Raw genomic sequence first — 27,553 nt, 5'->3', positions numbered from 1 at the left:
GAAAGGTAACAAATACTTGGAGACTAAAGACCATCCTACTAAAGAATGAATGGGATAACTAAGAAGTTAAAGAGGAAATTAAAAAGTACATAGAAGCCAATAAAAATGATAACATCACAGCCTAAAACCTCTGGGATGCAGCAAAGGCAGTCATAAGAGGAAAGTATATAGCAATCCAGGCCTTCCTAAAGAAGGAAGAAACATCCCAGATACACAACCTAACCTTATGCCGTAAAGAGCTGGGAAAAGAACAGCAAATAAAACCAAAACCAGCAAAAGACAGAAAATAATAAAGATTAGAGCAGAAATCAATGCTATGAAACCAAAAAACAAAAACAAAACCACAATAGAACAGATCAATGAAACCAGAAGCTGGTTCTTCGAAAGAATTAACAAAATTGATAAACTCCTAGCCAGTTTGATCAGAAAGAAAAAGGAAAGGACCTAAATAAATAAAATCAAAAATGAAAGAGGAGAGATCACAACCAAAAGAGCATAAATAAAAACAATAGTAAGAGAATATTGCAAGCGATTATACACCAATAAAATGGGCAATCTGGAAGAAATGGACAAACTCCTAGAAACATATAAACTACCAAAACTGAAACAGGAAGAAATAGAAAATTTGAACAGACCCAGAACTAGTAAAGACATCGAATTAGTAATCAACAATCTCCCAAAAACACAAAGAGTCCAGAGCCAGATGGCTTTCCAGAGGAATTCTACCAAACATTTAAGGAAGAATTAACACCTATTGTCTTGAACCTGTTCCAAAAAATAGAAATGAAAGGAAAACTTCCAAACTCATTCTATGAAGCCAGCATTACCTTGCTTCCAAAACCAGACAAAGACCCCACTAAAAACGAGAACTATAGACCAATTTCCCTGATGAACATGGACAAAAATCCTCAACAAGATACTAGCCAACCGAATCCAACAATACATTAAAAAAATTATTCACCACTACCAAGTGGGATTTATACCTGGGATGCAGGGCTGGTTCAATATCTGCAAAACAATCAATGTGATATGTCCCATCAATAAAAGAAAGGACAAGAACCACATGATCCTCTCAATAGATGCAGAGAAAGCATTTAACAAAATACAGCACCCTTTCTTGATAAAAACCCTCAAGAAACTAGGGATAGAAGGATCATACCTGAAAATCATAAAAGCCATATATGAATGACCCAATGCTAATATCATCCTCAATGGGGAAAAACAGAGCTTTCCCCCAAGGTCAGGAACAAGAGAGGGATGTCCACTCTCACCAGTTATTCAACATTAGTATTGGAAGTCTTAGTCTCAGCAATCAGACAACACAAAGAAATAAAAGGTATCCAAATCAGCCAGGAGAAGGTCAAACTTCCATTTTTCGCGATGACATGTTACTCTATATGGAAAACTCAAAAGATTCCACCAAAAAGCTGCTAGAACTGATACATGAAGTCAGCAAAGTCTCAGATAAAAAAAATCAATGCACAGAAATTGGTTGCATCCCTATACACCAAAAATGATGCAACAGAAAGAGAAATCAAAGACTCAATCCCATTTACAATTGCACCAAAACCCATAAAATGCCTAGGAATAAATCTAACCAAAGAGGAGGAAAATCTATACACTGAAAACTATAGAAAGCTTATGAAAGAAATTGAATAAAACAAAAAAATGGAAAAATATTCCATGCTCATAGATAGAAAGAATAAATATTGTTAAAATGTCATTACTACCCAAAGAAACCTATTCAATGCAATACTTATCAAAATAAGATCAGTATTATTCACAGAGCTAGAACAAACAATCCTAAAATTTGTATGGAACCAGAAAAGACCCCGAATAGCCAAAGCAATCTTGAAAAAGAAAACCAAAGCTGGAGGCATCACAGTCCTGGACTTCAAGCTGTATTACAAAGCTGTAATCATCAAGACAGTATGGTACTGGCACAAAAACAGACACTCAGATCAATGGAACAGAATAGAGAACCGAGAAATGAACCCAGAAACGTATGGCCAACTAATCTTTGACAAAGCAGGAAAGAATATCCAGTGGAATAAAGACAGTCTCTTCAGCAAATGGTGCTGGGAAAACTGGACAGCATCATGCAGAAAAATGAACCTGCACCACTTTCTTATACCATACACAAAAATAAACTCAAAATGGATGAAAGACCTAAACATAAGACAGGAAGGCATAAAAATCCTAGAGGAGAAAGCAGGCAAAAACCTCTTTGACCTTAGCCAGAGCAACTTCTTACTCAACATGTCTCTGGAGGCAAGGGAAACCAAAGCAAGAATGAACTATTAGGACCTCACCAAAATAAAAAGCTTCTGCATGGTGAAGGAAACAATCAGCAAAACTAAAAGGCAACTGACAGAATGGGAGAAGATATTTGCAAATGACATCAGATAAAGGGTTAGTATCCAAAATCTATAGAGAACTTATCAAACTCAACACCCAAAAAACAAATAATCCAGTGAAGAAATGGGCAAAAGACATGAATAGACACTTCTCCAAAGAAGACATCCAGATGGCCCATCAACACATGAAAAAATGCTCCTCATCACTCATCATCAGGGAAATACAAATCAAAACCACACTGAGATACCACCTCACACCTGTCAGAATGGCTAATATGAACAACTCAGGCAACTACAGATGTTGGTGAGGATGCGGAGAAAGAGGATCTTTTTTGCACTGCTGCTGGGAATGCAAGCTGGTGCAGCCACTCTGGAAAACAGTATGGAGGTTCCTCAAAAAATTAAAAATAGAACTACCCTACGACCCAGCAATTGCACTACTAGGTATTTATCCAAGGGATACAGGTATGCCATTTCAAAGGGGCACATGCACCCCAATGTTTATAGCTGCACTATCAACAATAGCCAAAGTATGGAAAGAGCCCAAATGTCCATCAATGGATGAATGGATAAAGAAGATGTGGTATGTATGTGTGTGTGTGTGTGTGTGTGTGTGTGTGTATAATGGAATATTACTTGACAATCAAAAAGAATGAAATCTTGCCATTTGCAACCACATGCATGGAACTAGAGGGTATTATGCTAAGTGAAATTAGTCAGTCAGAGAAAGACAAATATCATATGACTTCACTTATATGAGGACTTTAAGATACAAAACAGATGAACATAAGGGAAGGGAAGCAAAAATAATATAAAAACAGGGAGGGGGACAAAACATAAGAGACTCTTAAATATGGAGAACAAACAGAGGGTTGCTGGAGGGGTTGTGGGAGGGAGGATGGGCTAAATGGGTAAGGGGAATTAAGGAATTTACTCCTGAAATCATTGTTGTACTATATGCTAACTTGGATGTAAATTATACAAAATAAATTTGAAAAAAAAAGGGCAAAAAAAAGCTAGAAACTCCAGACACATTTTTTAAATACAGTGGATACCACAAGGGACCGTACACAAGCAGGCAGGTTTTGGAGGGGCATTAAAAGTTGGAGTCAGCAACAGACATGGAGTGAGGTCCTAATTTTTGTGGTGTGGGTTTGAGGTCAAGTGCAACTGCTCATCCTGAAAACCTTTTCAGGCAAACCAAAGACTAAACCATTGACCCCTTCAGGCCAGGCTCAAGTATCAAAGATCGTACAATTTGTCAGGCAGACTTATACACAGAAGTCAGAAGTGACCCACGGTTACCTTCACCTCATTAGAATACTAAAATCTCTGCCCAAGGAGGATCATAAGCCTCATTTACATAACACGCAATGGATGTATAGACACGTTTCCTTAAGGCACATGTACCACCTCTGCCCTACCTCCACATGCAATGACAAGACCCCTGTATTTCAGTGTTCATTCCTAAATCATAGGAACCCATTTGCCCTTGCTTGGAGCGTCACAGCTTTGGAAGTTATTCCTCGATCTCCTGATTTGCTATAAATAAAGTTTACTTTGTGCAACAATCCCCCCCCCCCCGCCAAAAAAAAGAAAGAAAAGAAAACATAAAACAAAAAAAAAAGTGTTTTTTCATCACTCCAAAAGGCCCAAACATAGCTAATGGGAAATCTAGCAGGAACAGCAAACAGAAGTTACACAATAAATAGTCTCTAATCTGAAGGACATGAGTTTCCAGATCAAAAGATCCTATGGAAAGCTCATCATTGGGAAAACTGAGAAAAAGGCACATGACTGGGAAATTCAGAACAACTGGAATTGAGAAAAGATCTTAAAAGCTGTCAAAGAGGAAAAAAGTGGTGTCCACAGGGTCAGAAATAGGAATGCAATGCAGGAGAACTGACTACAATTCTGAATGAATGGAGTCAGATTAAACTCTATACCTAGCCAAACTATCCAATTGGAAGGAATTATATATTTTCAGGCAAAATACTAAAAATAAATGCATCTCCTCTGCACTCTTACCCCTAAAGTTACTAGAACAAGGAAGGTGAAGATGTGGGATTCAGGCATTTGGAGATCTAACACAGCAGAAACTTGAGAAGGATTCCCAGGATGATGGTGACGGAGTTTCAGGACAGCTGAGCTGCTGCCAGCAGGCTGAAGATCTTCCTGGCTTGGAACTCAGGCTGAGGCAGCTGGTCTGGGAAGTCTCAGCTTGGGACAAGGACTGGTATGCTCAGAGAAGATCAGTAGAAAATGAAAAACCAGAGAAAGAAGAAGCAAAACCAAAGGAAGGGTGGCAAATTAACATCAAAACCAAACCACATGTAGTTATTTCTAGGTATGCACATTAATGCTTACATCACCTATTCATTAAATGCATGCACTTCATTCCATAATATGTGTTCAGGTCTTCTCAGTTAGTATTTCTCTTCGACATAATACAGTCCTCAGCTAAAGAGACTATTTAGACATAGTAAGCAGAGGTATCTGGACTGGACAAGCATAAGGGATACCTGTATTCAGATTCTTGTACTCCAAGTGGAGAGGCCACAGGAGCCATAAATGGCCCTTTCGCATGCTTGTTCCTGAGCAAGGCCTACTCCTGTCTGGATGTGTCTCATAGTACATGAGCAAATTCTCACATGACCCCCATGGTAAGGCCAAACAGTGGAGACTCCTTTTCAGTGTTTAAAGTGAAGCTGCATTATCAGTCTGTGTGAGTTCAGTCAGCTGGCTGCAAGAGCTCAGGCTCTCTCTGTTCCTGACCATTACTGTGGAATTCTGGAAACTTGAATTCCTGTCCAATGTCAGTACCTTAGCCACCTCAGACTGCTATAACAAATTATCATAGACTGAGTAACTGAAACACCATACATTTATTTCTCATAGCTCCGGAAGCTGGGAGGCCCACTATCAAGGAACTGGCAGATCTGATGAGCTCCCATTCCTAGTGGGCAGATGCCTCCTCTTTGTATCCTCACTCACTCTCTGTGTCTCTTCTAACAATAGGACTAATCCCACCATGAGGGTTCCACCCTCATAACTTAATCACCCAAAGGCCATACCCCAAATACCATCACAGTGGGTGTTAGGATTTCAACAGATGAATTTTGGAGGGATGCAAACATTCAACCCATTCTTCATTGGAACTTTGCATGATACTGCTGTCTACTGCTGCTTAGCTATAACTTCATTCCCCCTGCTGTTTTGGTGGATTGTGGGACAAGTAGGGTTGAGATGGGAGTAAGGCATCGGCGAGAAAGAAGCAACAATTTCCCCTGCTTCTGTAAAGAAAATAACTGCTGAGTAGAAGGCCTCTTGAAAGATTCATCCCCTTTTACCCACTCCTCCCCCATCACACTAGAGTGACTTCTTTTGTCAATATAGCAAGCACTCTTGTATAAAAAGATCCTGAAAAACTAAAACATTTTCACTGCCTCTTCCATCCCTTTTGATAAACTTGAACTGCCCCACCAATGGCTGCTAAACCACAAGACTAACTCCCCCTCTGAGAACCATCTCTGACCAACTATTCCCCAAACTAGCTGTGCTTCAGTAGACTGTTCTATTAAAGCTCTATAGAAATACTACTCTTCTTCTCCAAGAGAAGAGAGATTCCTTCAGAGTCTTCTTGTACTGTACCACTCAAACAAAGGCTTATGCTCATGGTGCTCTGGTTGATTATCTTCTGTGGTTTTTGATGTCAAGACTCTAATCATTGCCTGGACCCAATGCTGCTAGCCCAAGTCACTCTGAGAAAGACAGACAATGCAGGAGACTCCCCACCAACCTGAGTCTCTCCTCCTGAGATGGCCAGGGTCTAGACAGCTGAGTAAATCCTGCCCCTGACTAGTATCTAGTACTTGGCTCTCTTTATGTTGAAGCCCAGCCTAAGCTTTTGTTCTTCCTTCTTAATTGTCCTTGGTGAAAACTTTATGTTTGATTTACTTCACAATTTAGGGTTCTCAACAAGATGGGTATGTAGTACCAAGATTCTGAGGAAATCCCCAGCCATTCAATGAACTTCTAGATCTTTGTCCAGCTTCTTACATTTACAAATATGGTTACAAGTAACACCAAATATTTGAAGCTCTGAAGCAATCTTACCAAGAACAATTTAGAATTTCAGGGACCACTCTAGTGAATTTGGGTATGAGTAAAATAATCCACTTTAGAATCAAAGGGTTCAAAGAGTACAAATATTTCATTGTCAGTATTTTTTATTGGTATAAAGAGGCCTGTGAAAGAAAGGAAAATTCTAAAATCGCTTCCTTTAAAGATGCTTTAGAAAAGGTCAGTAAATCCCTGGATGATCTAAAATCCAAACTTAAACTCCCTTCTTGCTCTCCTAACACAATTGACTGCATACTGGCCTCCCTGTGGTTCCCTGAACCTTAACTTCTTCTTTACTCTTGCTCTCCTCCTCCTGCACCTTCATCAGACCCCCTTTCCTCTGCTCCACTGCCCCTTCTTAAACACATCCTTTCTCACTGGACAAGATCTCTTCACAATGTTGTTTTTTTTTTTAACATAAGTCGGGGGACAATGGACTTATAACTCTACTCCTTGGTCAAGATTAGATTTGCATAATTTAGTTAAGGACTTCACAACCCCTAGGAAGAAAAGACAAAAGTTCACTGAAGAACTAAGGATTGTCCTAGGAACATATCTTCTGGGACTCCTTAGACTCTATCAATCTATTTGATTATCAATATTGTGTCAAATATATAGATCAAAATTTGACAATGGGCAGATATGAAAAGAGCATAAATACAAGACAAGATCTCTTAGCACCTTTCCCTGAAACCTTTCATATCAAAATTGAGTGGTTAAAAACCTAGTCTGTGAAGCCATTCTCAGATCTCACTCCAGGATTACTCTGATGTCCAATAGCACAACTGCCTTATCTACTTTCTGTGTTGGTTTTAAAGAGAGTGTACCTCTTAGAAGGAATCGTATCATGTACCATTAAGTGCAAACACTGCAGTGAAATTCCAAGGAATCGCCCCCATTGGATTCACGATTTCCAAGATATATATACCTACATTCTAGACTTCGATATGGACAGGAGATCTAAAACTGAGACGCTCTCAGGATTCTTCTGAAGCAAATGGCATCACAAGGAGACAGCTTTCCTGAGAATCTTGATCAAGCAGCACACAGCTAGACATGGACAGCTTTGGCCTATGATCTCCTATCAAGACCCTAGAACACAGGAAGCCACTGACTGCCATATCTTTATCTCTTTTTCCTCCCTTTCATAACTATCTTTTCTCTTCTCTGTTTGTTTGAAACTCTGTTGAAATGAGATTCTTAAAACTCCTTCCACTAATAATGTTATTCCAGATGCCACCTTGGTAAATCAAGAGAATTAACAAAGTGTTGGGCCAACTTACTGATCTCAAACCTCTCTTCTCCTTTGGTGGAGGATGTAATTGTTCTCCTGACTGATCCTAGGTGAGACAGGATCTGGACTAATAAGCACTATCCAAGGCCTTCTGATGATTCTTGTAATACCTGTTGTCTCTACAGTCATCCACTGTGCCCTCTCCAGAGACTTAAATGCTTTTAGACAGCCACTTGCTCAAGAAATGATTAAAACTAAACTATGAAAAGTCACAAGAAACTCTGATAGTAGTCCTCACCAATGAGTCTGAGACTGCAATCAACAGGAGTTCTATAATTCGAAGGTGTGAACAAATCAGAATCTGATCGGATGATGGGACTTGGTCTCCCTGTTGACCAAGAGCAGGGACTGTAAGAGACTAAGTGACTGAAACTCCCCACTGTGGCCCTTGTATGACTTGGCCCCTAGAGCTATAGCACCCACCCCTTCTGATAAAACCCAAGTCTCCTATCCAATGGTTGTTAAACCACAAGGTCAATTCTTCCTCCTAATTATGCTCTTGCTGATTTCCTTCTACACCTGCTGACTATGGTTTTACTGTTTAACAATTTTGTGCCCACTATGGACAAAGATTGCAAAGAAATTATGAAAAATTAAAAACTGTTGTGTGAGGGTAGGTGAAACTATACTAATTGTTCTATTTTCCAAATTTTCTCTAAGGTAGTTATTTTAATATTGACTATATCTAATGGAAAAGGGGAGAGATGCATTACTCGATTTCTACACAACTATAACCACTCCAAGAAAACATTTCCAAGAACGTCTTAAGAATTTTACATTTTCCACAAAGATAGTCCAGTCAAGTCTTGGGTCATCTCAGGTATTGGTTTCTTTAAACTTTTTACTTAAATAAATACTCTTTCTGCCTTACAAATATGAGTATTTGGTTTACAAATGACCAATGTCTCAAAAGCTTTGATTTCCTGCCACCTACTCTTCTCCAAAATGCCAAATTAATGGCATCTGATCCTAACAAAGTGAGACATCCCTAGCTAAAAATGTCTTTATAATGGGGGTAGGGAGAGAGGGGGAAAAAGCAGGGGTAATTTTTTCCCAATATGTTTGTCATTATTATAGGTTATATATACAGAAGGAAAGTTAATTAAGCTTTAAAAAAAATCCATCACACATCAATGGCTGCATTTTAATGAGTACAAAAAGTTGAGGTGTTTACTACCAATTAAAGTGGTTTTTAAATAAGCATTAATTAACACAGAAATTCAGAAGAAAGTTATACCTTGTCAAAGAAAGGCCAGTGCAGGCTATGCCCACTTCTGCTCCCATTCATATTCAGATAGTAATTAACACCAACCCTATATTTTCCATAATAATGAGGAGATGCTGTCATGTCTATCATGCAACAACACACACACAAAAGTGGTGGAATTAGAAATTCTCAACCTGAAGTAAACTTTTCAAATTTTTTTCCTTCTGGGTTTATCCCTCATCCAGGTCAGAGTTTTTCAAAGAGGAGGTTAGCCTGACTTTAATGGTGGGTTTCTCTCTTTCTTTCTCCCCCTTTTGCCAGGAGCATCATGGGGGAGCGCTCATTGGTCAGAGAAGTGTTGTTCAAGTCCCCACCAGCAAATCAGAGCAAACACCCAATCATGATTTAAGAGGGCCTGCAGTCCTTCCTTTGTTTCTCAATGATCCTGTTAAATTGCATAATCCAGCTTCCTCTACCCCATTCTGCTTTTTAGTAAATTATTGTCTGTCATAGGGTGGTAGGGAGGAGAAAGACACAAAATCTTTAAAACCCACGGCCTAACGAGCACCCAGTCTGATGGATGGCCTCATCCTTGGGTGAAAGCGATGGGGACCGTGCCTGAATTTGGGGAGGCACCCTGGAGAGATGCCATAGGCGGTGGTCACGGGAAAGGCGTTGTCAAGCATCTCAAGGCAACAAGTTCCAGAGACTGATCCTCAGCCTGACAAATCAGATTTTCTTAGTGATGACCTTACTCTGATCAAATTAACATACAAGTGGCCAATAAATGAGTATATTAACTTACTAATTTATAATGGAGGAATTCAGAAATTCCCTTTCCAGAACTGGGAATTCACATGCTCCCTATCCAGGGGCTTTCCTTTCCAATGTCAGCGTGTTTAGGAAAAGAAGCTGAGTTTTTTATCCGAATCCTCCTTAGTGAACTCAAAGTCAGAACAGGGATGCAGAATTACGTGGGAGGGTTCTGCCCAATGGAGTTGCCCCTCTGTGCCACAGGGAGCCTCTCTTGTGGTTGAAGCACTGTGCTTTCTGCACAGTGCCTCTCCCCAACACGATGCTGCAAATGTGCTGACTTCGGTCTCTCGGGACTCCAATTTTCAGAGCAGACTTCTCCCCCAATCACCGACCCGTGTTTTGCTTATTTAGTCAAGTTCTCAACATGTGAGAAGCTCTTCACAGTCACGGTCTTTAATGACCCAAGGGTAGAACACCAAACAAGAAAGATTGACTCCAGGAGTCCATATTGGACAGGTTTTAAATCAATTTGGCTAAGTTGCTATAGAGTCAATTCTTTTTTTTTTTTTTAAGTTTATTTATTTATTTATTTATTTATTTATTTATTTATTTAGAGAAAGAGAAAGCATGAGTGGGGAGGGGTAGACAGAGAGAGAGAGAATCCCAAGCAGGCTGCCTGCGGTCAGCATGGAGCCTGATGTGGAGCTCGAATTTACAAACTGTGAGATTGTGACCTGAGCCCAGATCAGATGCTTAACCAACTGAGCCACCCAGACGCCCAGCTGTAGAGTGGATTCTTAAAGCTAAAGGGTGAGAGGAAGCCCAAGAGGAGACTGCATCATCTCCCAGACAAGGGTGGATTCTCCTCAATGTGCAAAAAGGTGGCAGGATGCTTCCAGAAATTCACAGCAAGAAGTGGGATGAAATCTACTCTTCTTAACCTCAGTTTAAGCTCCTCATTTTCTGTGTGAATAAAGAGATGAAGAGATGGTTTGGGTATATGACCCTTCAGCGCCAGAGGGCATTTTTGGTGTCTACTTCTCCGGAGCCTGTGGTAGCTTCAGAATTTCTACATAAGACAGGTTTCAGGAGGAATCCACCTGGAAGGGGCTTAGAGAACTTGTCTGGAAGCCACATCTGCAAAGCAAGCGTGCCATTTTTTTTCTAGGTTGAATGTATCAGGGGGTGCTGATGAGACTGAGGGAAGAAGTAAAAACTGCCATTTGTTGTGGGATCACTGTGGAGAGGAGCAGGCCTAGCTTATCTTTAAACCATGTACAGTGCCCAGCAGGGTAAGCAGTACAAGACAAGTGTTCAAAATGTTTATTAAATTCGATGAACGACAAGTGAGCCTTGGGGCGCCCAGGCAGCTCAGTCTGTTAAGCATCAGACTCTTGACTTCGGCTCAGGTCATGATCTCACGATTCGTGGGTTCATGCCCGGGCTCTGTGCTCACAGCACAGGATATTCTGTCTCCCTCCCTCTCTGCCCCTCCCCCTACTCTCTCTCTCCCCACCCTCAAAAGTAAATAAACAAACATTTTAAAAAGATGAATGACAAGTGAGCCTTTAGATCCACATCAAAGACAACAAGGTCATGCCTGGGTTTTTTCCCCTTACAAGCCCGTTGGCTTCTATCTAGTTTCATGACTAGTAACTGCACGTGTAATTTATACCAACTTGTATACTTGCCCAGAAATAGACAGATAATGGATGAGCAAAGAACTACAAAGAAAAATCTAAAGAACCCAGGCATTTAGTTGGAAAGGGAATAGGCTCAGTTGACACATCAGAGAAGGTGGGGCTGGAAATCAACATGGCAAAGGAAGCCCACAGCGGCCCAAACCTCACTGGGGAACCACAAAGCACCAATAACCTGCCACTCAAATTGCAGCCACTCTACATCATCCCTTTTTTTAAAATCTAGCTATTCATTGTTGGCACCCACCCTCAGTCTTATCTGATCCATTTGTACAGGAGTAAACAGGCTTCAAAGAACAGTTAAGTACCAATGTGCTTCTTAGGAGAGAATAGGAAAAGGTTGGCGAGCCCCCAGATTCCAGGAGTAGGAAAATCTCCTGCCTAACGTGGCTGCCACCTTGGCCTTTGCTTCTCATTCTTTTCACTGCTGTTGCCTTTACAGGAAAAAAAAAAATGCTCATTTGGGCACTGTTTAAACATGCAGTCGATTGTACTTCTTTTTGGGAAAGTGTGCATTTTCTCCCTTAGAGTGGATACGGGTAACATGCCTCCTTGGTCAAATCTGGCAAAATGAAATGTCCTTTTTTCTGAAATTCCTCAGTTATGTCACACCCATTATCTTGCCTTATTAAAATGGAAAGAACTTTCCTCTATGTATGTCCCATTCTTCCATTTATCAGAATTGGGATAGATTGTGCCTTTCCACTCAATTTGGACAATGAAATGAGTTTCATTTTTATTTATGGGCTTCATAAATCCGTCTCACTTGCTGCTTTTCATGCCCCAGTTCCACGCTGTTGTGTTGGGATTTCCCACCCTGCCAGGCAATTAAACTAAAAACTCGTGGCAACAAAAATTTTCTTTACAAAACTCTTTTAAACCCAAAATATACATAATCATCTCCATTTCGGGTCCAATATATTTAAGGGATGGGGTCTTTAAGTCTTATTTTGGAGCATCCAATTTCCCAGATTAATTCTGTCATCGCCAAGCCCTCATTTGAGTTCTAAAGGTGAGTGCAAAGTTCCAGGACGGAAAGAACTCGTTAATTTTAGATACTATGTTTCCAATCCGGGTGCCAGGCATGTGAGAAGACAATACAGTGGTTGTGCTGAAGGACTTGAGGAACAGCAGTGAGCTCACAACCCATGATCACCTGAGCTCCGAGCAGGAGGAGCCCAGAAACCGGGAGCAGCAGCAACAGTTCCCTGTTCTAGGCCAGACCAAAAAAAAAGAAACAAACAAAAACCTCAGCCCAACCCAATCACATAGACCTACAGCATTAAAGGAAGGGTGGAGAGACAGGAGTCCTGCTTCTCAGTACTTTGCCACCGTCAGAGGAAGTTACTACTGTTTCTCTAAGTACACAACTGAACGACAGGCTTCTACCTGATAAGGTAGATCCAATAGGATCCAATAGATCTGATCCAGTCTAATGACATGTATGGATTTGGTTCAGGGGTAGTCCAGTCCTGTAACACAAAAGCCCAAGAAAAGAAACCCAATAAAACTATTTTGACAGAAACCCAGTGATCTGCATTTTGGATACCTTAGACACAGGCCAAGCTGAAGATGCTTTCTCTGATTCAATCTGAATCACACACACACACACACACACACACACACACACACACACACACAGAGATAGATATGTAGATAGATAGATAGATAGATAGTTGGATAGATAGATAGATAGATAGATAGATAGATAGATAGATAAAGATACATATAGATCTCTCAAATAGTAGAAGTGGGCAAAGAATGTTTAAATCTGGCCTTACCAGGCTGTCTACTTTAGATCAGAAACCACTGTTTGTTCCTCTAGTCCATGGACGGTGCTCCATGTCTGTTAGACTCATTTACCTGAAATTCTTTGTAATGTAAGGTGAGCTGGTTGCTTCAATTGTCATGCCCCTAAACACTAGGGTTGACCCAGTGTTCCCTCCTCCCTCTATGCAGAGCCTGGGAAAATGTGAGCTGGAGAGCAAGAATCTGTAAGTGTGTCTATTGTAGGATGCTGACACGGTTGACACAAGTGTTTTGGTCCAGCTGGCAGGTATCTCCCTGGAGTGGAGATGGGTGGATCAGAATGTGATGAGAATGTCACCAGCCATTAGGATCATCCACCTCCCTTTGCAAATCACACAACCTTCTGGCTTCAGAGGTACTTGCCTCATTGGGAGAACAGAGCTAACGTGAGTATTCTCGTTTATTTAGCAGTTATTATTATTATGGGAAATTAGCAAATAGACATTTTCACTTATATCACAATCTTCTGAACTTTCCCTAATGTGGGTCTATTCCCCTGAACCTGATGATTTATGGTGAATGAAGTTCTGGACCCAGCCAAGATGGGGGCTAGCGCCCAAATGGTGCTAGCCACACCAGAGGTATGACACTCTAGAACTTCCTGGCTCTGAAGCTAGCTAGCCTTCTTAAACATTTCTTTTTTTTTTTTTTTAATTTTTTAATGTTTATTTATTTTTAAGAGACAGAGAGAGTGTGAGTGGGGAACGGGCAGAGAGAGAGAGAGAGAGAAGGAGGGAGATACAGAATCCGAGCTGTCGGCACAGAGCCTGATGCAGCGTTCGAACCCGCCAACCATGAGATCATGACCTGAGCCGAAGTCAGACGCTTAACTGACCGAGCCACCCAGGTGCCCCCTTAAACCTTTCTAATATTACACAATATCTCAGGAAGTACTTAATTCTACCTCAGTGATATTGTATGCTAAAATGGGCAAGCGAAATATTAGAATAAGCACTTTCTCTATCCCACTGGATTGCTAAAGTACATTCAGGTAAAATTTTTCAAAGAACAAAATGGTGCTCACAAAAAATAAATTCCTTTCCTTAATAAACACCAAATGGAGATGAGCTTGAACCAACATAGACAAAGGCCATTTCATAAAGTTGTACAAGCTGTACACTGCTCAAAGGCACCCTTCCTTTCATAGGCATTGTAGACTTTTGTGTTTACTGGCCAATAGGAGTCAATGCCTTGAAGAAAGTCTGCCTTTTTCTAAATTGCACAAAGACAAATAAAGGTTAGCAGTAGCTCTGTAGGAATCCATATCTAGTAAAAGGACCAGGTAACCAGCACCAACATCTTCTTTTACCTTTTTTCACTACATATATAATATATAGATATTATATAGACAGCCACCCCCGAAGTTTCTCCGTGTGCCCCAATCATAACCCCTCTTCCCTCAAAGTAACAATTGTCCATGATAGTTGTCACTTCTTAAAAATCATTTTATCACCCAAATCCAAACGTGCATCAGTAGACACTATTGTTTAGTCTTGCCCTTCTCAAAACTTTTAGTATCTTTAAAAAAATTTTTTTTAATGTTTATGTATATTTGAGAGAGACAGAACGCGAACGGGGGAGGGGGAGTGAGAGAGGGACACAGAATCTGAAGCAGGTTCCAGGCTGTGTGCTGACAGCAGGGCTGTCGATGCAGGGCTCGAGATCATGACCTGAGCCAAAGTCAGACGCTCAACCAACTGAGCTACCCAGGTGCCCCCCAATTTTACTATCGTTTAATTCTCTTTTAATCCACAGAATTTCTCCTCCACCCCTTCCATTTCTTTACAAATCATTTGTGGAAGAATTTGGGCAGTTTGACCTATAATTTCCCAGTGTCTTGATGTTGCTGACTGCCTGCTCACAATGAAGTTCAACACGTTCCTGTCTTCTGCATTTCCTGCAAATTGGAAGCTCAGTCCACTTAAGGATCAGACCAGGTTACAACTCTTTAGCAAGACTATAGGCAGTGTCCAGCAATACTACAGAAGGCACATAGTGTCTGGTTATCTTTCGGTTTTTAATCTGTGCCACTATTGATGCTGAATGCCTGTATCTGTCCAGCGGGGGTTGCAAAATGGTGATACTCTATCATTTCTTTTTCATTTTGTAATTAGAATAGTTTTATAAGATACTGTGCCCTTAATTTACTATTTGGATACCAAGTGGCACAGTTCATATAAAAACCAGGGTAAATGCTTAATTCTTTCCTTTTATTTCCCAGTTTTCAAGATATGAATTGGTTTACCTTTCCTGAAGGTGATCAGTTTTTTTTTTTTTTTAAGTTATTTACTTTGAGAGAGAGAGACAGAGAGAGCCAGCAGGGGAGAGCAGAGAGAGAGGGAAAGAGAGAATCCCAAGCAGGTTCTGCACTGTCAGCACAGAGCCTGACGCAGAGCTCAAACTCACAAACGTGAGAACATAACCTGAAATGAAACCAAGAGTCAGACACTTAACTGACTGAGCCACCCAGGTGCCCCAATGATCAATTCTCTCTAATATCATTATCAAATCATGAATTTAAACATACATGACAGGTTTCAATTCTTATCATTATTGAAGGTCAAACTGTCCCATCTTTGACCAGTAGGAGGCTGAGTCCTTCTGACATGACCTCAGAAGTCTTTGATAGTTTCCTTGTTATCTAACATGTTCCAACTTCATTTTATAGACTTCCTGCCCTAGACTTATTTCTCCAAGAAGCCCTAATTTCTTTTACAGAGAAATGAGTGTTTCAAAACCACAATCTTGGTGTTGGGGATGCTCTTTGCTAAATTAGACATTGTTTCTAGAACTTTTCAGCAGAATGAACTATGAAATATGATTCAAAGATAAAAACATCTCATAAATGTATATTGTACTTTCTATGCAGATTCAATACTATGGAGTTTTTACTTAACCACTCTATAACAGTGGAATCTCCTGTCTTGCATTCTGAGAACTTGGGTTCTTAAAAGCAGAGGGAAAGACAGAATTAAAACATCCCAACATTACTGTTCTGACATTGCACAGCAACAATCTCAGAATGACAATACTAATATTACCACCAATATGATTCTCAAAAACATTTAAGTGTTTTTGCATATACCTTCCTACTTTCCCCATTAAAATAAAAGTTTATTACATCTACACATTGAGACCATGTAGCCATTGCACACTATACTCTCCCCCATGGTCCAGGACACTATTTAATGTGTAAGTTCTTATTTTGGTGTCTCATTGTTTCAGTCATTTACAATACATTCTCTACTAGATTCCTCAGGAAGAGCTCATGGGAACAATATTCCCTGAATGTTTGCATGTTGATAACTATTTGCGCCCTTTATTCTTAGAGTCAGTTTTGCTGGGTATAAAATCCTTCGCTCATGTTTTCTTTCCTTACTTTAAATATGTTGTTTCATTTTTCTCTCCTCAATAAAGCACTGCTGTTGAGAAGTGTAATTATAAGCTATAAGTGTAATTATAAGCTTTTCTCTCTTGTAAGTCATGTGCACTTTTTATTCTAGAAGCTCATTTTTTTTTCTGTGTTAATCATATTGTCAACATTCTCAGGTATGCAGTGTGCTCTTTCCATGTAGCTTCAATTTTTTTTAATTTCAAAAAAGTTTTCTTGAATTCATCTTTACAGTTCAGTTGCCTTGCTTTGGTTTTCTTTGTGATCTCCAACAACCATATGTTTGATCTTCTTTGCCTACTTCAATATACACCACTTTCTCTTTAATCCTTTTTATCTCTTTCTTAATTAAAAAAATTAATGTTAACTTTTTATTGAGAGGCACAGAGAGACAGAACATGAGCATGAGGGGAGCAGAGAGAGGAGGAGACACCGAAATTGAAGCAGGCTCTAGGCTCTGAGCTGTTAGCACAGAGCCCGACACAGGGCTCAAACTCACAAACCATGAGATCGTGACCTGAGCTAAAGTCAGATGCTCAACTGACTGAGCCACCCAGGCGCCCCTCTTTCTTAATTTTTTTATTTTTAAAAATGTTCTGACTTCTAGTTTCCAGTTCCGCATGTAAGTATCTTAGAAATTACCACTCCATCCGAATAACAATTCTGAACAGACTGGAAAACCAACAACTCTTTTGGAATCTGTAAGAGAGTGGATGGTACACAAGGCAACCTGATGCCCCCAGACTGAAAAGAAAGACAAGTGAAGTCATAGGTTACCAGAGAGAGGCTTACAAGTGTAAAACACTGTGGGAACAATACCAGAATAGGAAAACCTAAACTGTAATTGACAAACTGATGGAGGCTCAGTGAAAACAGGTCTGAGAGTTAAAAACTCCAGGGGATTCAGTAACAATATTCCACAACATTGTGAAATATACTTTCAGCAACTTGACCGAGTTCCCACAGTAAATACTGGAGAAAAATCCCCTTGCACTTCTGTGCTTCTAGCAAGGGAGGGGGAAATAAATCATTTTGAAATACGCCAGAGCACTCTGTTCTTCTTAACAAGACCTGCCCTTCAGGGGAAACTAGTTAACCAGAGCCTAACCTGCTGGGGTATTATCAGAGCCAACTGACCTGGAGAAGGGAAATACCCAACCCCAATCACCTCTAGCCTTCTATGTGGGAGAAGGGAAATATTCAACTCCAGTCCACTCTAGCCATCCTGTCCTACCTAGAGAGGTTGAAAAAAACTGAGAAACTCTTGTGAAGTTCACAGTCCAGAGGCACGGTCTCACTGAAAGAGTGAGATTTCATTGTAGGACTATAGAATACTTCCTCATACCTCACACCTCACCATTACACTACTAAAGGCCTATTCATAGCCAGTCATTTTATCCAGTACTTCATGTCCAGCTATCATGAAAAACATTACAGGGGCTACCCGAAGGCAAAAAACACAACTCGAAGACACAGAGAAAACACCAGAACTAGACATAGCAGGGATGTTGGAGCTATCATATTGGGACTTTAAAGCAACTATGATTAATTCAGTAAGGGCTTTAATGGATAAAGTAGACAGTACATAAGAACAGATAGGCAATGTAAGCAGAGAGATGGAAATCCTAAGAAAGAAGCAAAAAGAAATGCTGGAGATAAAAACAAAAAACAAAAAACAAAAATAAAAACCACCGTTAACAGAAATGAAGAATACGTTTGAAGGGCTTAGTAGTAGACTGGACATCATTGAGTAAAAAAACCTCTGAGCTAGAGGATATATATCAATAAAATCCTTGAAAACTGAAAAGGAAAGAGAATAAATATTGAGAAAACCAGAATATCCAAGGACTGTGGGGCAAATACAAAAGGTGTGATACACATGTAATGAGAACACCAGAAGGAGAAGGAAAAGAAAAAAATCTTTGAAACAATAATTATGGAGAATCTCCTCAAATTAATGTCAGACATCAAACCACAGATCCAGGAAGCTCAAACAACACCAAACAGAAAAAATGCAAAAAACCACAAACTAAACCAAACCAAACCAAAATACTACACCTACATATACCATTTTAAACCAGAGAAAAGATCAAGGAAAAACTCTGAAAGAAGGCTATGTAAAAGAATACCTTCCTCTGGAAGAACAAAAGTAAGAATCGTATCCAACTTCTCCTAAGAAACCATTCAAGCAAGGGCACTGGGTGGCTCAGTTGGTTAAGTGTCCGACTCTTGGTTTTTGGCACAGGTCATTATCTCATGGTTGGTGTGTTTGAGCCCCACATCAGGCTCTGTGCTGGCTGTGAGGAGCCTGCTTGGAATTCTCTTTCTCTCTCTCTCTGCCTCTCCCCTGCTTGCTCTGTCTCTCTCAAAATAAATAAACTTAAAAAAAATCTTTTAAATTAAAAAAAAAAAAACTATTCGAGCAAGAAGAGAACAGAGTGGAATATTTAAAATATTGAGAGAAAAAAAACCACCAACATAGAATTCTGAACCCTGAGAAACTAACATTCAAAAGTGAAGAAGAAAAAAAAAGACCTTTTCACAAAGAGATATTGAGGAAATTTTCTGCCTATAGACCTGCCTTGCAAGAAATGTTAAAAGTTCTTTAGAGGAAAGGGAAATAACATAGGTCAGAAACTCAGATTCACAAAAAGTAACAGAAAGCAACAAAGAAGGAATAATTGATAAACCTTCATTTTTTAATTCTTGACTGATTCTAACAGACAATTTATTCAAAATAATACCAACAACATATTCAATTATGTGTGTATATAGATGTATGTGTGTGTGTGTGTGTGTGCCCACACTTATATAAGTAAAATGAATGACAGCAATGATACAAGGGACAGAGGAAGTACTCAAACTATCTGAAGTGATATAATATATATATATATATATATATATATATATATATATATATGTAGACTTGGATTAGCTGAAAATGTACATTGCAAACTCTAGGGCAATCACTAAAAAAGAGAAAGAGAGGAAGGGAAGGAAAGGGAGGGAAGGGGAGGGAAGGGGAGGAGAGGGGAGGAGAGGGGAGGGGAGGGGAGGGGAGGGGAGGGGAGGGAAGGGAAGACCAATATGCTAAGAAAGGAGAGAGATTAAAATTGCATAAAATGCTGAATTAAAACAACAGGCAGAAAAAGACCAGAAGACCAAAATAGGAACAAAGGACAAGGGCAACAAATAGAAGAGTAATGAATATGATAGACATTAATCTGATTACATCAATAATCTAAATGCCCTAATTAAAAGATTATCAGAGTCAATCACAAAAACAAGAACAAACTATATGCTGTCTACAAGAAACCCGCTTTAAACACAAAGACACATATAAATTAAAATTAAGTGGGCAGAGAAAAATAAACCATGTCAACACTAATTAAAAGAAAGAAGGAGGGGCACCACCTGAATAGCTCAGTTGGTTAAGCGGATGACTCAGGCTCAGGTCATGATCTTGCAGTTTGAGTACAAGCCCCACATCGGGCTCTGTCCTGACAGCTCAGAGCCTGGAGCCTGCTTCAGACTCTGTGTCTCCTCCTCTCTCTGCCCCTCCCGTGCTCATGCTCAGTCTCTCTCTGTCTCTCAATAGTAAGTAAGTGTTTTAAAAAAACTTTTTTTAATAAATGAAAAGAAAGGAGTAGCCATATTAATTTCAGATAAAGCAGATTTCAAAAAAAGAAAAGTTATCAGAGATAAACAGAGGCATTACCTAATGATAAAGAGGTAAATTCTCCAAGAAGATGTTATAATCTTTAATGAGTATGTGCCTAAAAACAGAGCATCAAACTATGTGAGGCAAAAACTAATAGAATTGCAAAGAGAAACAGATGAATCCACTACCATAGTTGCAGGGTTTGACATCCCTCTATCAGAACCAGCTGGCAGAAAATTAGTAAAGACAAAGTTGAACTCAACACCACCATCAAACAACTGGATATAATTGACATCTATAGACTACTTCATCCAACAACAGCAGAATATATATCCTTCTCAAACTCACATGGAACATTCACCAAGATAGACCACATTCCTGGCAATAAAACAAATTTAAGAGACAGAAATCATATGTCTGCTTTCAAACCACAATAAAATTAAATAAATATAAAGATGATATAAAATATATAATATAAATATATATTTTTTTAATTTTTTAATGTTTATTTATTTTGGAGAGAGAGAGAGAGAGACAGAGTGTGAGCAGGGGAGGGGCAGAGAGAGGGAGACACAGATTCTGAAACAGGCTCCAGGCTCTGAGCTGTCAGCACAGAGCCAGATGCGGGGCTCAAACACACGAACTCTGAGATCATGACCTTGAGCCGAAGGGAGACGCTTAACCGACTAAGCCACCCAGGCACCCCTATAATATAAATATTAATTAAATCAGTAACAAAAGATGATTGGACAATCTCAAAATACATGGGCATTTAACAAACAAAAACATTTCTAAATAACTCATGGGTCAAAGAAGATATCCCAAAAGAAATTTTAAAATATTTTGAACTAAATGAAAATACAACTTAGCCAAAATTTGTGAGATGCAGTGAAAGTACTTAGAAAGAATTTACAACATTGGATGCATATATGATCTAAAATCGATCATCTAACTTTCTATCTTAGGAAACTATAAAAAGAATAGCAAATTAAATCCAAAGTAAGCTGAAGTAAATAATAAAAATTAGAGCAGAAATCAATGACATTGAAAACAGGAAGCTAACAGAAAAAAAAATAAAAATAAAACCTGATTCTTTGAAAAGATCAATAAAATCTGGAAGCATCTCACCAGACAAAAAGAGAGAGGACAAAAATTACTAGTATCAGAAATGAAAAAGGGGATATCACTACAGACCTTATAAACATTTAAAGGATAATAAAGGTATACTATGAACAACCCTATGCCCACAAATTTGCCAACCTAGATGAAAATGGACCAATTCCTTGAAAGACACAACTTGCCAAAATTCATACAAGAAAAACTAGATAATCTGAATAGGCCTATATCTATTAAATAAATTGAATCAATAATAATCAGTAATTAATAGACTTCTGAAACAGAAAGCACTAGGCCCAAATGGGTTCACTGGTGAATTCTATCAAACAATTAGGAAGAAATTGTACCAGTTACCTGTAATCTCTTCCAGAATACAGAAGCAGAGGGAATACTTCCCAACTCATTCTATGAGGCCAGCATTATTCTAATAACAAAACCAGACAAAGATATTCCAATAATTACAGACCAATATCTCTCATGAACATAGATGCAAAACTTCTCAAAAAAATAATAGAAAATGCATCTTAAAAATGTATAAAAATACTTATACACCATGTCCAAATGAGATTTATTCCAGGTATGCAAGTTAACATTCAAAAATAAACTAATGAATCCATCACATCAACAGGTTAAAAAAGAAAAATCACAATGATATGACAACGATACAATCATCTCAGTAAATGTGGACAAAATTCATGATAAAAAGTCTTAGTGAAGTAGGAATTGAGGGGAAGAATCCTCAGCTTGATAGTGAACATTTACAAAAAACCTACAGCTAACATTATACTTAATAGTGAGAAATTCAAAGCTTTCCAGCTAAGATCAGGTACAAGGTAAGGATGTCTCCTCTCATCACTCCTCTCAACATCATACTAGAAGTTCTAGCTAATGCAATAATACAAGAAAAAGAAACAAAAGTTCAGTTGAGACGGGAAGAAATAAAACTATTTGTTCACAAATGACATGGGCATCTATTTTAAAAATTTGAAAAAATCACCAAAGGCTCTTGGAACTAATAACTACAACAAGGTTTCAGGATACAATTTCCTATATGCCAGCAGGAGTAAGTAGAATTTGAAATTAAAAACACAATAACATTTATATTAGCACCCCCCCAAATTAAATACTTAAGTATAAACTGAACAAAAAAAGCACAATATCTATGTAAGGAAAACTCTAATGAATGAAATCAAATGAATAAATAAATAAATGGAAAGACATTCCATATTCATGGATAGGAAGGCTCAATACTGTCAAGGTGTCCATTCTCCCCACATTGATCTATAGATTCAATGCAATCCCGAACAAAATCTCAGCAAGTTATTTTTGTGGATATCAACAAAGTGATTCTAAAGATTATAGGGATGGGCAAAATACACAGAATAGTGGACACAATATTGAAGAACAACAACATTAGACCACTTGAAGCCTTAGTATGAAGTTACAGTAACCAAGACAACACGGTGGTGTCAAATGAACAGACAAATAGATGAATGGAACGGAACACACAGCCCAGAAATAGAACCATGTAAATAAGTCAACCGATCTTTGACAAAGGAACCAAGGCAATAGAATGGAGAAAGGATAGTTTTTTCAACAAATAGTGCTAGAACAACTGGACATCTGCATGAAAGAGAGAAAGAGGAAGAGAGGAGGGAGAAAGGGAGAGAAGAAGGAAGGGAAGAAGGGGAAAAAAAGAAAAATCTAGACATAGAGTTTATATCCTTTACAAAAACTAACTAAAGATGGATCACAGAACTAAATGTAAAATACAAACTATAAAACTCCCACAGTACAACATAGGAAAAGAAACCTAGATGACCTTGGGTATGGCAATGACTTCAGTATACAACACCAAAAGCACAATCCGTGAAAGAATTGATAACCTTAACTTCATTAAAATGCAAAGCTCCTGCTCTATGAAAGACAATGTCAAGAGAATGAGAAGACAAGCCACAGACCGGGAAAAACTATTTGCAAAAGACATATCTGATAAAAAAGACTGCTCACCAAAATACACAAAGAACTCTTAAAACTCGACAATAAGAGTTAAAAAATGGGCCGAAGACTTCAACAGGCATCTCACCAAAAAAAGATATACAGATGGCAAATACGTATATGAAAAGATGCCCAACATCATAGGTCATCAGGAAATGCAAATTAAAACGATGACATACCACTACACACCTGTCAGAATGACCCAAGTCTAGGACACTAACACCACCAAATGCTGGTGAGGATGTGGAGCGACAGGAAATCACCTTATTGCTGGTGGGAATGCCCAATGGTATAGTCACTGGGGAAGACCGTTCGACAGCTTCTTACCAAGCTACACATACTCTTCCATACAATCCAGCGATAGTGCTCCCTTTTACTTACTCAAGGGAGTTGAAAACTTATGTCCACACAAAAACGTGCACACAGATGTTTATAGCTTTATTCATAATCGGAAAACTTGGTGGTATCCAGGATGACCCTCAGTAGGTGAATGGATCGATAAACTGTAGCACATCCAGACAATGGAATATTACTCAGCACTTAAGCAGAAATGAGCTTCCAAGCCCTGAAGATGTGGAGGAAGCAAATTACTAGGAGAAAGGTGTCAATCTGGAAAGGCTACATAATATATAATTCCAACTATGTGAAATTCTGGAAAAAGAAAAACCATGGAGATGGTAAAATTCAGTGGTTACCAGGTGTGGCATGGGTGGGGGGAGAGGTGAGACATGGGTGGGGAAGAATGAGCAGGCAGAGCACAGAGGATTTTTTGAGTAATGAAAATAGTCTTTATACCATAACGATGGATACATGTCATTACACATTCGTCCAAACTGGTAGGCACGTACCACACCAAGAGTGAACCATAATACAAACTATGGACTTTGGGTGATTATGACAAAGTGGCAAAGTAGGTTCACCAATTTTAACAAAGGTACCCCTCTGGTGGGCTATACTGGTAATGGGGGAGGCTGTGCATATGCAGGGCAAAGGGCATAAGGGCAATCTTTGTGCCTTCCCCTTAGTTTTTCTGTGAACCTGAAAAAAATTTTAAGCCTTCAATTAAGTTGTTTTCCTATCACATTTCTCTTAAGGCATTATCTGTTGTGTTCATTCACTCTTATGGCCTTTCTAGTTTAGTCTTCGTTTCTAAAATAATTTTTTCTTTTATTTCTCATTCCCTCCCGAGTTACCACCTCATTTCTGAATTTTCTAATTACAACTTGGGTTATTCTTTCATGTCTTATTTAACTTTCTTAATGTCCTTCAGTTCATTTTGGAGTAGTAAATTAATTTTGGTCTATTTTGTAAGCACATATTTCTGGAATTACTTTTAAAAGTTCATTTATTTATTTTGAGACAGAGAACAAGCATGTGAGTGGGGGAGGGGCAGAGAGCCAGAGGGAGAGAGAGAACCCATCCCAAGCAGGAATCCCATCCCAAGCAGACTCCACACGGTCGGCTCAGAGCCCGACATGGGGCTTGATCCCATGAATTGTGAGATCATCACCTGAGCCAAAATCCACAGTCGGACTCTCAATCGACTGAGCCACCCAGGCACCCCTGGAATATTTTCACCGTTCATAAGAATATTATTCTAATCCTAATTCTCTTTCTCTTATAATAACTTTGCATGGGACTTGATGTTGATTCTCTTCTGTTGTGCATTTTTAATGTGAAATTAGTTTTCCTAAACTATGAGAATGAATCAAGCTAAATTTTTTAAAAAGCTCTATCTTCACAGAGCTCCCTCTTCTGTTGTTTGTATGAACTGTTAAAAACAAAAATGACACATTGCTTTGAAATTTCCTGGCTGTTCTTCCCTTCCTTTGAATTGGGCCTTTCTCTTGCCCCTACCTAGTTCAATTTTGATACCATTCCCAGTAACTTCCCAGTGAAGGGCCCGGTACTAGAAGGCACCTCTGGCCAGTCAATTTTGAAGGCTCAAAGGTCCGGCGCCTTTAATCCCTTATGACAAGCCCTTTGCGCTCAGCGAGTATTAGAACAGGCAACATGCCTTCACCTTCAGCTGCTGTTCTCAAATTGGTCTGAGTTTCCTAGTGAAACTATTTGGGGTTGGCTATTTGGGGTGCTGTTCTCAGACACAGTGAAGAGCTATACTGTGGCTTCTTTTTGTCTCCCACACAGATGCCCATCTCATGCAAGTCTTATGGTTACTGGTATTTTGTCCCCAAATACCTGCATTTTGAGATTTGTGGCATCCTGCCACCTGGTTTTGTTGTAGAGGCGGTCTATCAATTTTGATTTTACTACATGTCTCTGTATGTTTTTATGTGGGATTATGTAGGTGGTAGGCTACTGCCATTACCACCATCATCTTCCCAGGATCACTATCATCTTTTAATTCAAGCTGATTTTTGCTATGTTCTTCCTTTTGGTTCCTTCCTTTCAGCAAGTCACAGGGAAAACTTGGCTTCAGTTTGTAAAGAGCCCCTGTATTTATACATAAATACATACATCATTTATATATATAAATATAAATATAAATATAAATATTATATAAATATAATATATATTATATATAAATATATATATATATATATTTGTGTGTGTGTGTGTCTGGGAGAGATGTATAGAAAGGGGGTCATGCGTTGAGTGGAGGCTGCTAATTGGGGGCAGGTTGCAAAAAGTTAAAGACACAGCTTCTGCCTTTCGGAGTTCGTAACCTGAGAATGCAATACACATCCACTCAATGAAGCAGAACTACAACTACTTAGCTTCCAATCACAGCTCTTATTAGCTTGTCACGCCAACTGGGGCAAATCAACTTCTCAGGATTTGAGTTTCTCCATTTGTAAAACACAAGCATATCACCCGCCCTGTCCAACTGTATAGGCTGTAGGGAAGAAAGAATATAATGGAGGTATATGCACTCTGGTCACCAACGACCTGCATCACGGGGGCAGGAATCACATGCTCTTCATCTGTCTCTGCCCCTCAACGCCTCCGACAGTGCTTGACACATTCTGAGCACTCTGTGTTTGCACCTTGGAAAAAAGTACTAACAGCCCTATTATGTGATAATTAACTTTAAAAGTTCCTCAGTCTCATCAGTGATGACAAGAGTTAATAGGCCCTTGTTTGGGGGTTGGAGAGGCTAGCCTGGAAACTGACCCTTCACATTGAAGAAATGGCCTTCACTTCAAAAGTCAACCATCAGAAGACACAGAAGAGCTGAGTTTTTAAAAATGCATTTTTTATTATTCAGCCTTCAGCAGAAATGTCACCTTTCTAAAGCAAGCTGTTATCATGCGCTCCCCGTGCCAAACAGGCGCCTCTGAGGAGCAGGATTTTATCTCAACGTTTTTCGTGATTTGTGTTTCTCTTTCAAGGAGCTCCATGCCTTAAGGCACCTGAAACACTAACAGGAAGAAGTTAAGGTTACAGGAGGAGCAGACTCCAACAACATAAAACAGGGATTTCTGCGGAATGGTCCAGGATCAGCATCAAAGCTACAGTAGGCAGTCACCCTGTCCAATAATTCATGTCCTCTCAGTACAGCTCACTGCTTTCTGGTGGGCTCGTTGGTTGAGACCATATTCTCAAAGAAACTCCATTTTGTGACAGGGCCCCCATTAGCAGGCTCAGCCACATGACAGGCCTAGACACAGCCAGCACAACTGCTGGCGACGCTTGCCAATAAGCCAGATGCTGCCACATATTGGCATCTGGGTCCTGGAATAGCAACCATGTTCTCAGTCTGGCTAGGGATTCTGACCCTAGCTACGGAAGGAGACAAAGGAAGGAAAGAAAGAGACGGAGCAAGGGGAGGGAGGGCAGACGGTGGAAGGGTCTCTTGGTAATTTCCCTACCATGGATTTAGAGCTTCCGCAACAAAAGGCTCGTTGGAAAGCTGCTACCAGCGCTGCAATGGGCGGGAGAGGTAGAGATGGGGAGCGTTCTCAACCCAGCGAGCTATTTTGGCACCTGGGGAGCGGGGGTAGCTGATTCAAAAGGAGACAGCTGCAGCAGGCAGCGACGCTCACCCCTCCTCTCCCGCAAACCATGATAGCCCACAGTGGAGATAAGCTACTGGATATAGCTTCAATCTGCAGCAGAGGGACGGAGAGTGGCAGCATCAGGATGGCTGTTGCTTTCGGCTTTCTGGGTGCCAAGACTCA

The 27,553-nt window shown here is 39.6% G+C and overlaps 1 protein-coding gene across 3 annotated transcripts in view; it reads right to left on the bottom strand.

Moving 5' to 3' along the window:
• RPS6KC1 (ribosomal protein S6 kinase C1) overlaps positions 1-27,553 on the bottom strand; it is a 225,490-nt gene that overhangs the window by 8,258 nt on the left and 189,679 nt on the right. For 2 of the 3 annotated variants that reach the window (XM_045452511.1, XM_045452514.1), the window contains one exon: positions 26,608-26,793. The exons of the other annotated variant lie outside the window; for it this stretch is intronic. In XM_045452511.1, coding sequence (XP_045308467.1) covers positions 26,777-26,793 — 17 coding nt within the window. In that variant the 3' untranslated portion in view covers positions 26,608-26,776. Of the gene's footprint in view, positions 1-26,607; positions 26,794-27,553 lie in introns of those variants that run through there. 3 annotated transcript variants of the gene reach the window in all.

Source organism: Leopardus geoffroyi, chromosome C3 (assembly GCF_018350155.1).
Source record: "Leopardus geoffroyi isolate Oge1 chromosome C3, O.geoffroyi_Oge1_pat1.0, whole genome shotgun sequence".
In the NCBI taxonomy this organism is placed as follows: Eukaryota; Metazoa; Chordata; class Mammalia; order Carnivora; family Felidae; genus Leopardus; species Leopardus geoffroyi.
The sequence above is the reverse complement of the archived record's forward strand: the minus strand, read 5'-3'. Positions and strand labels throughout refer to the sequence as shown.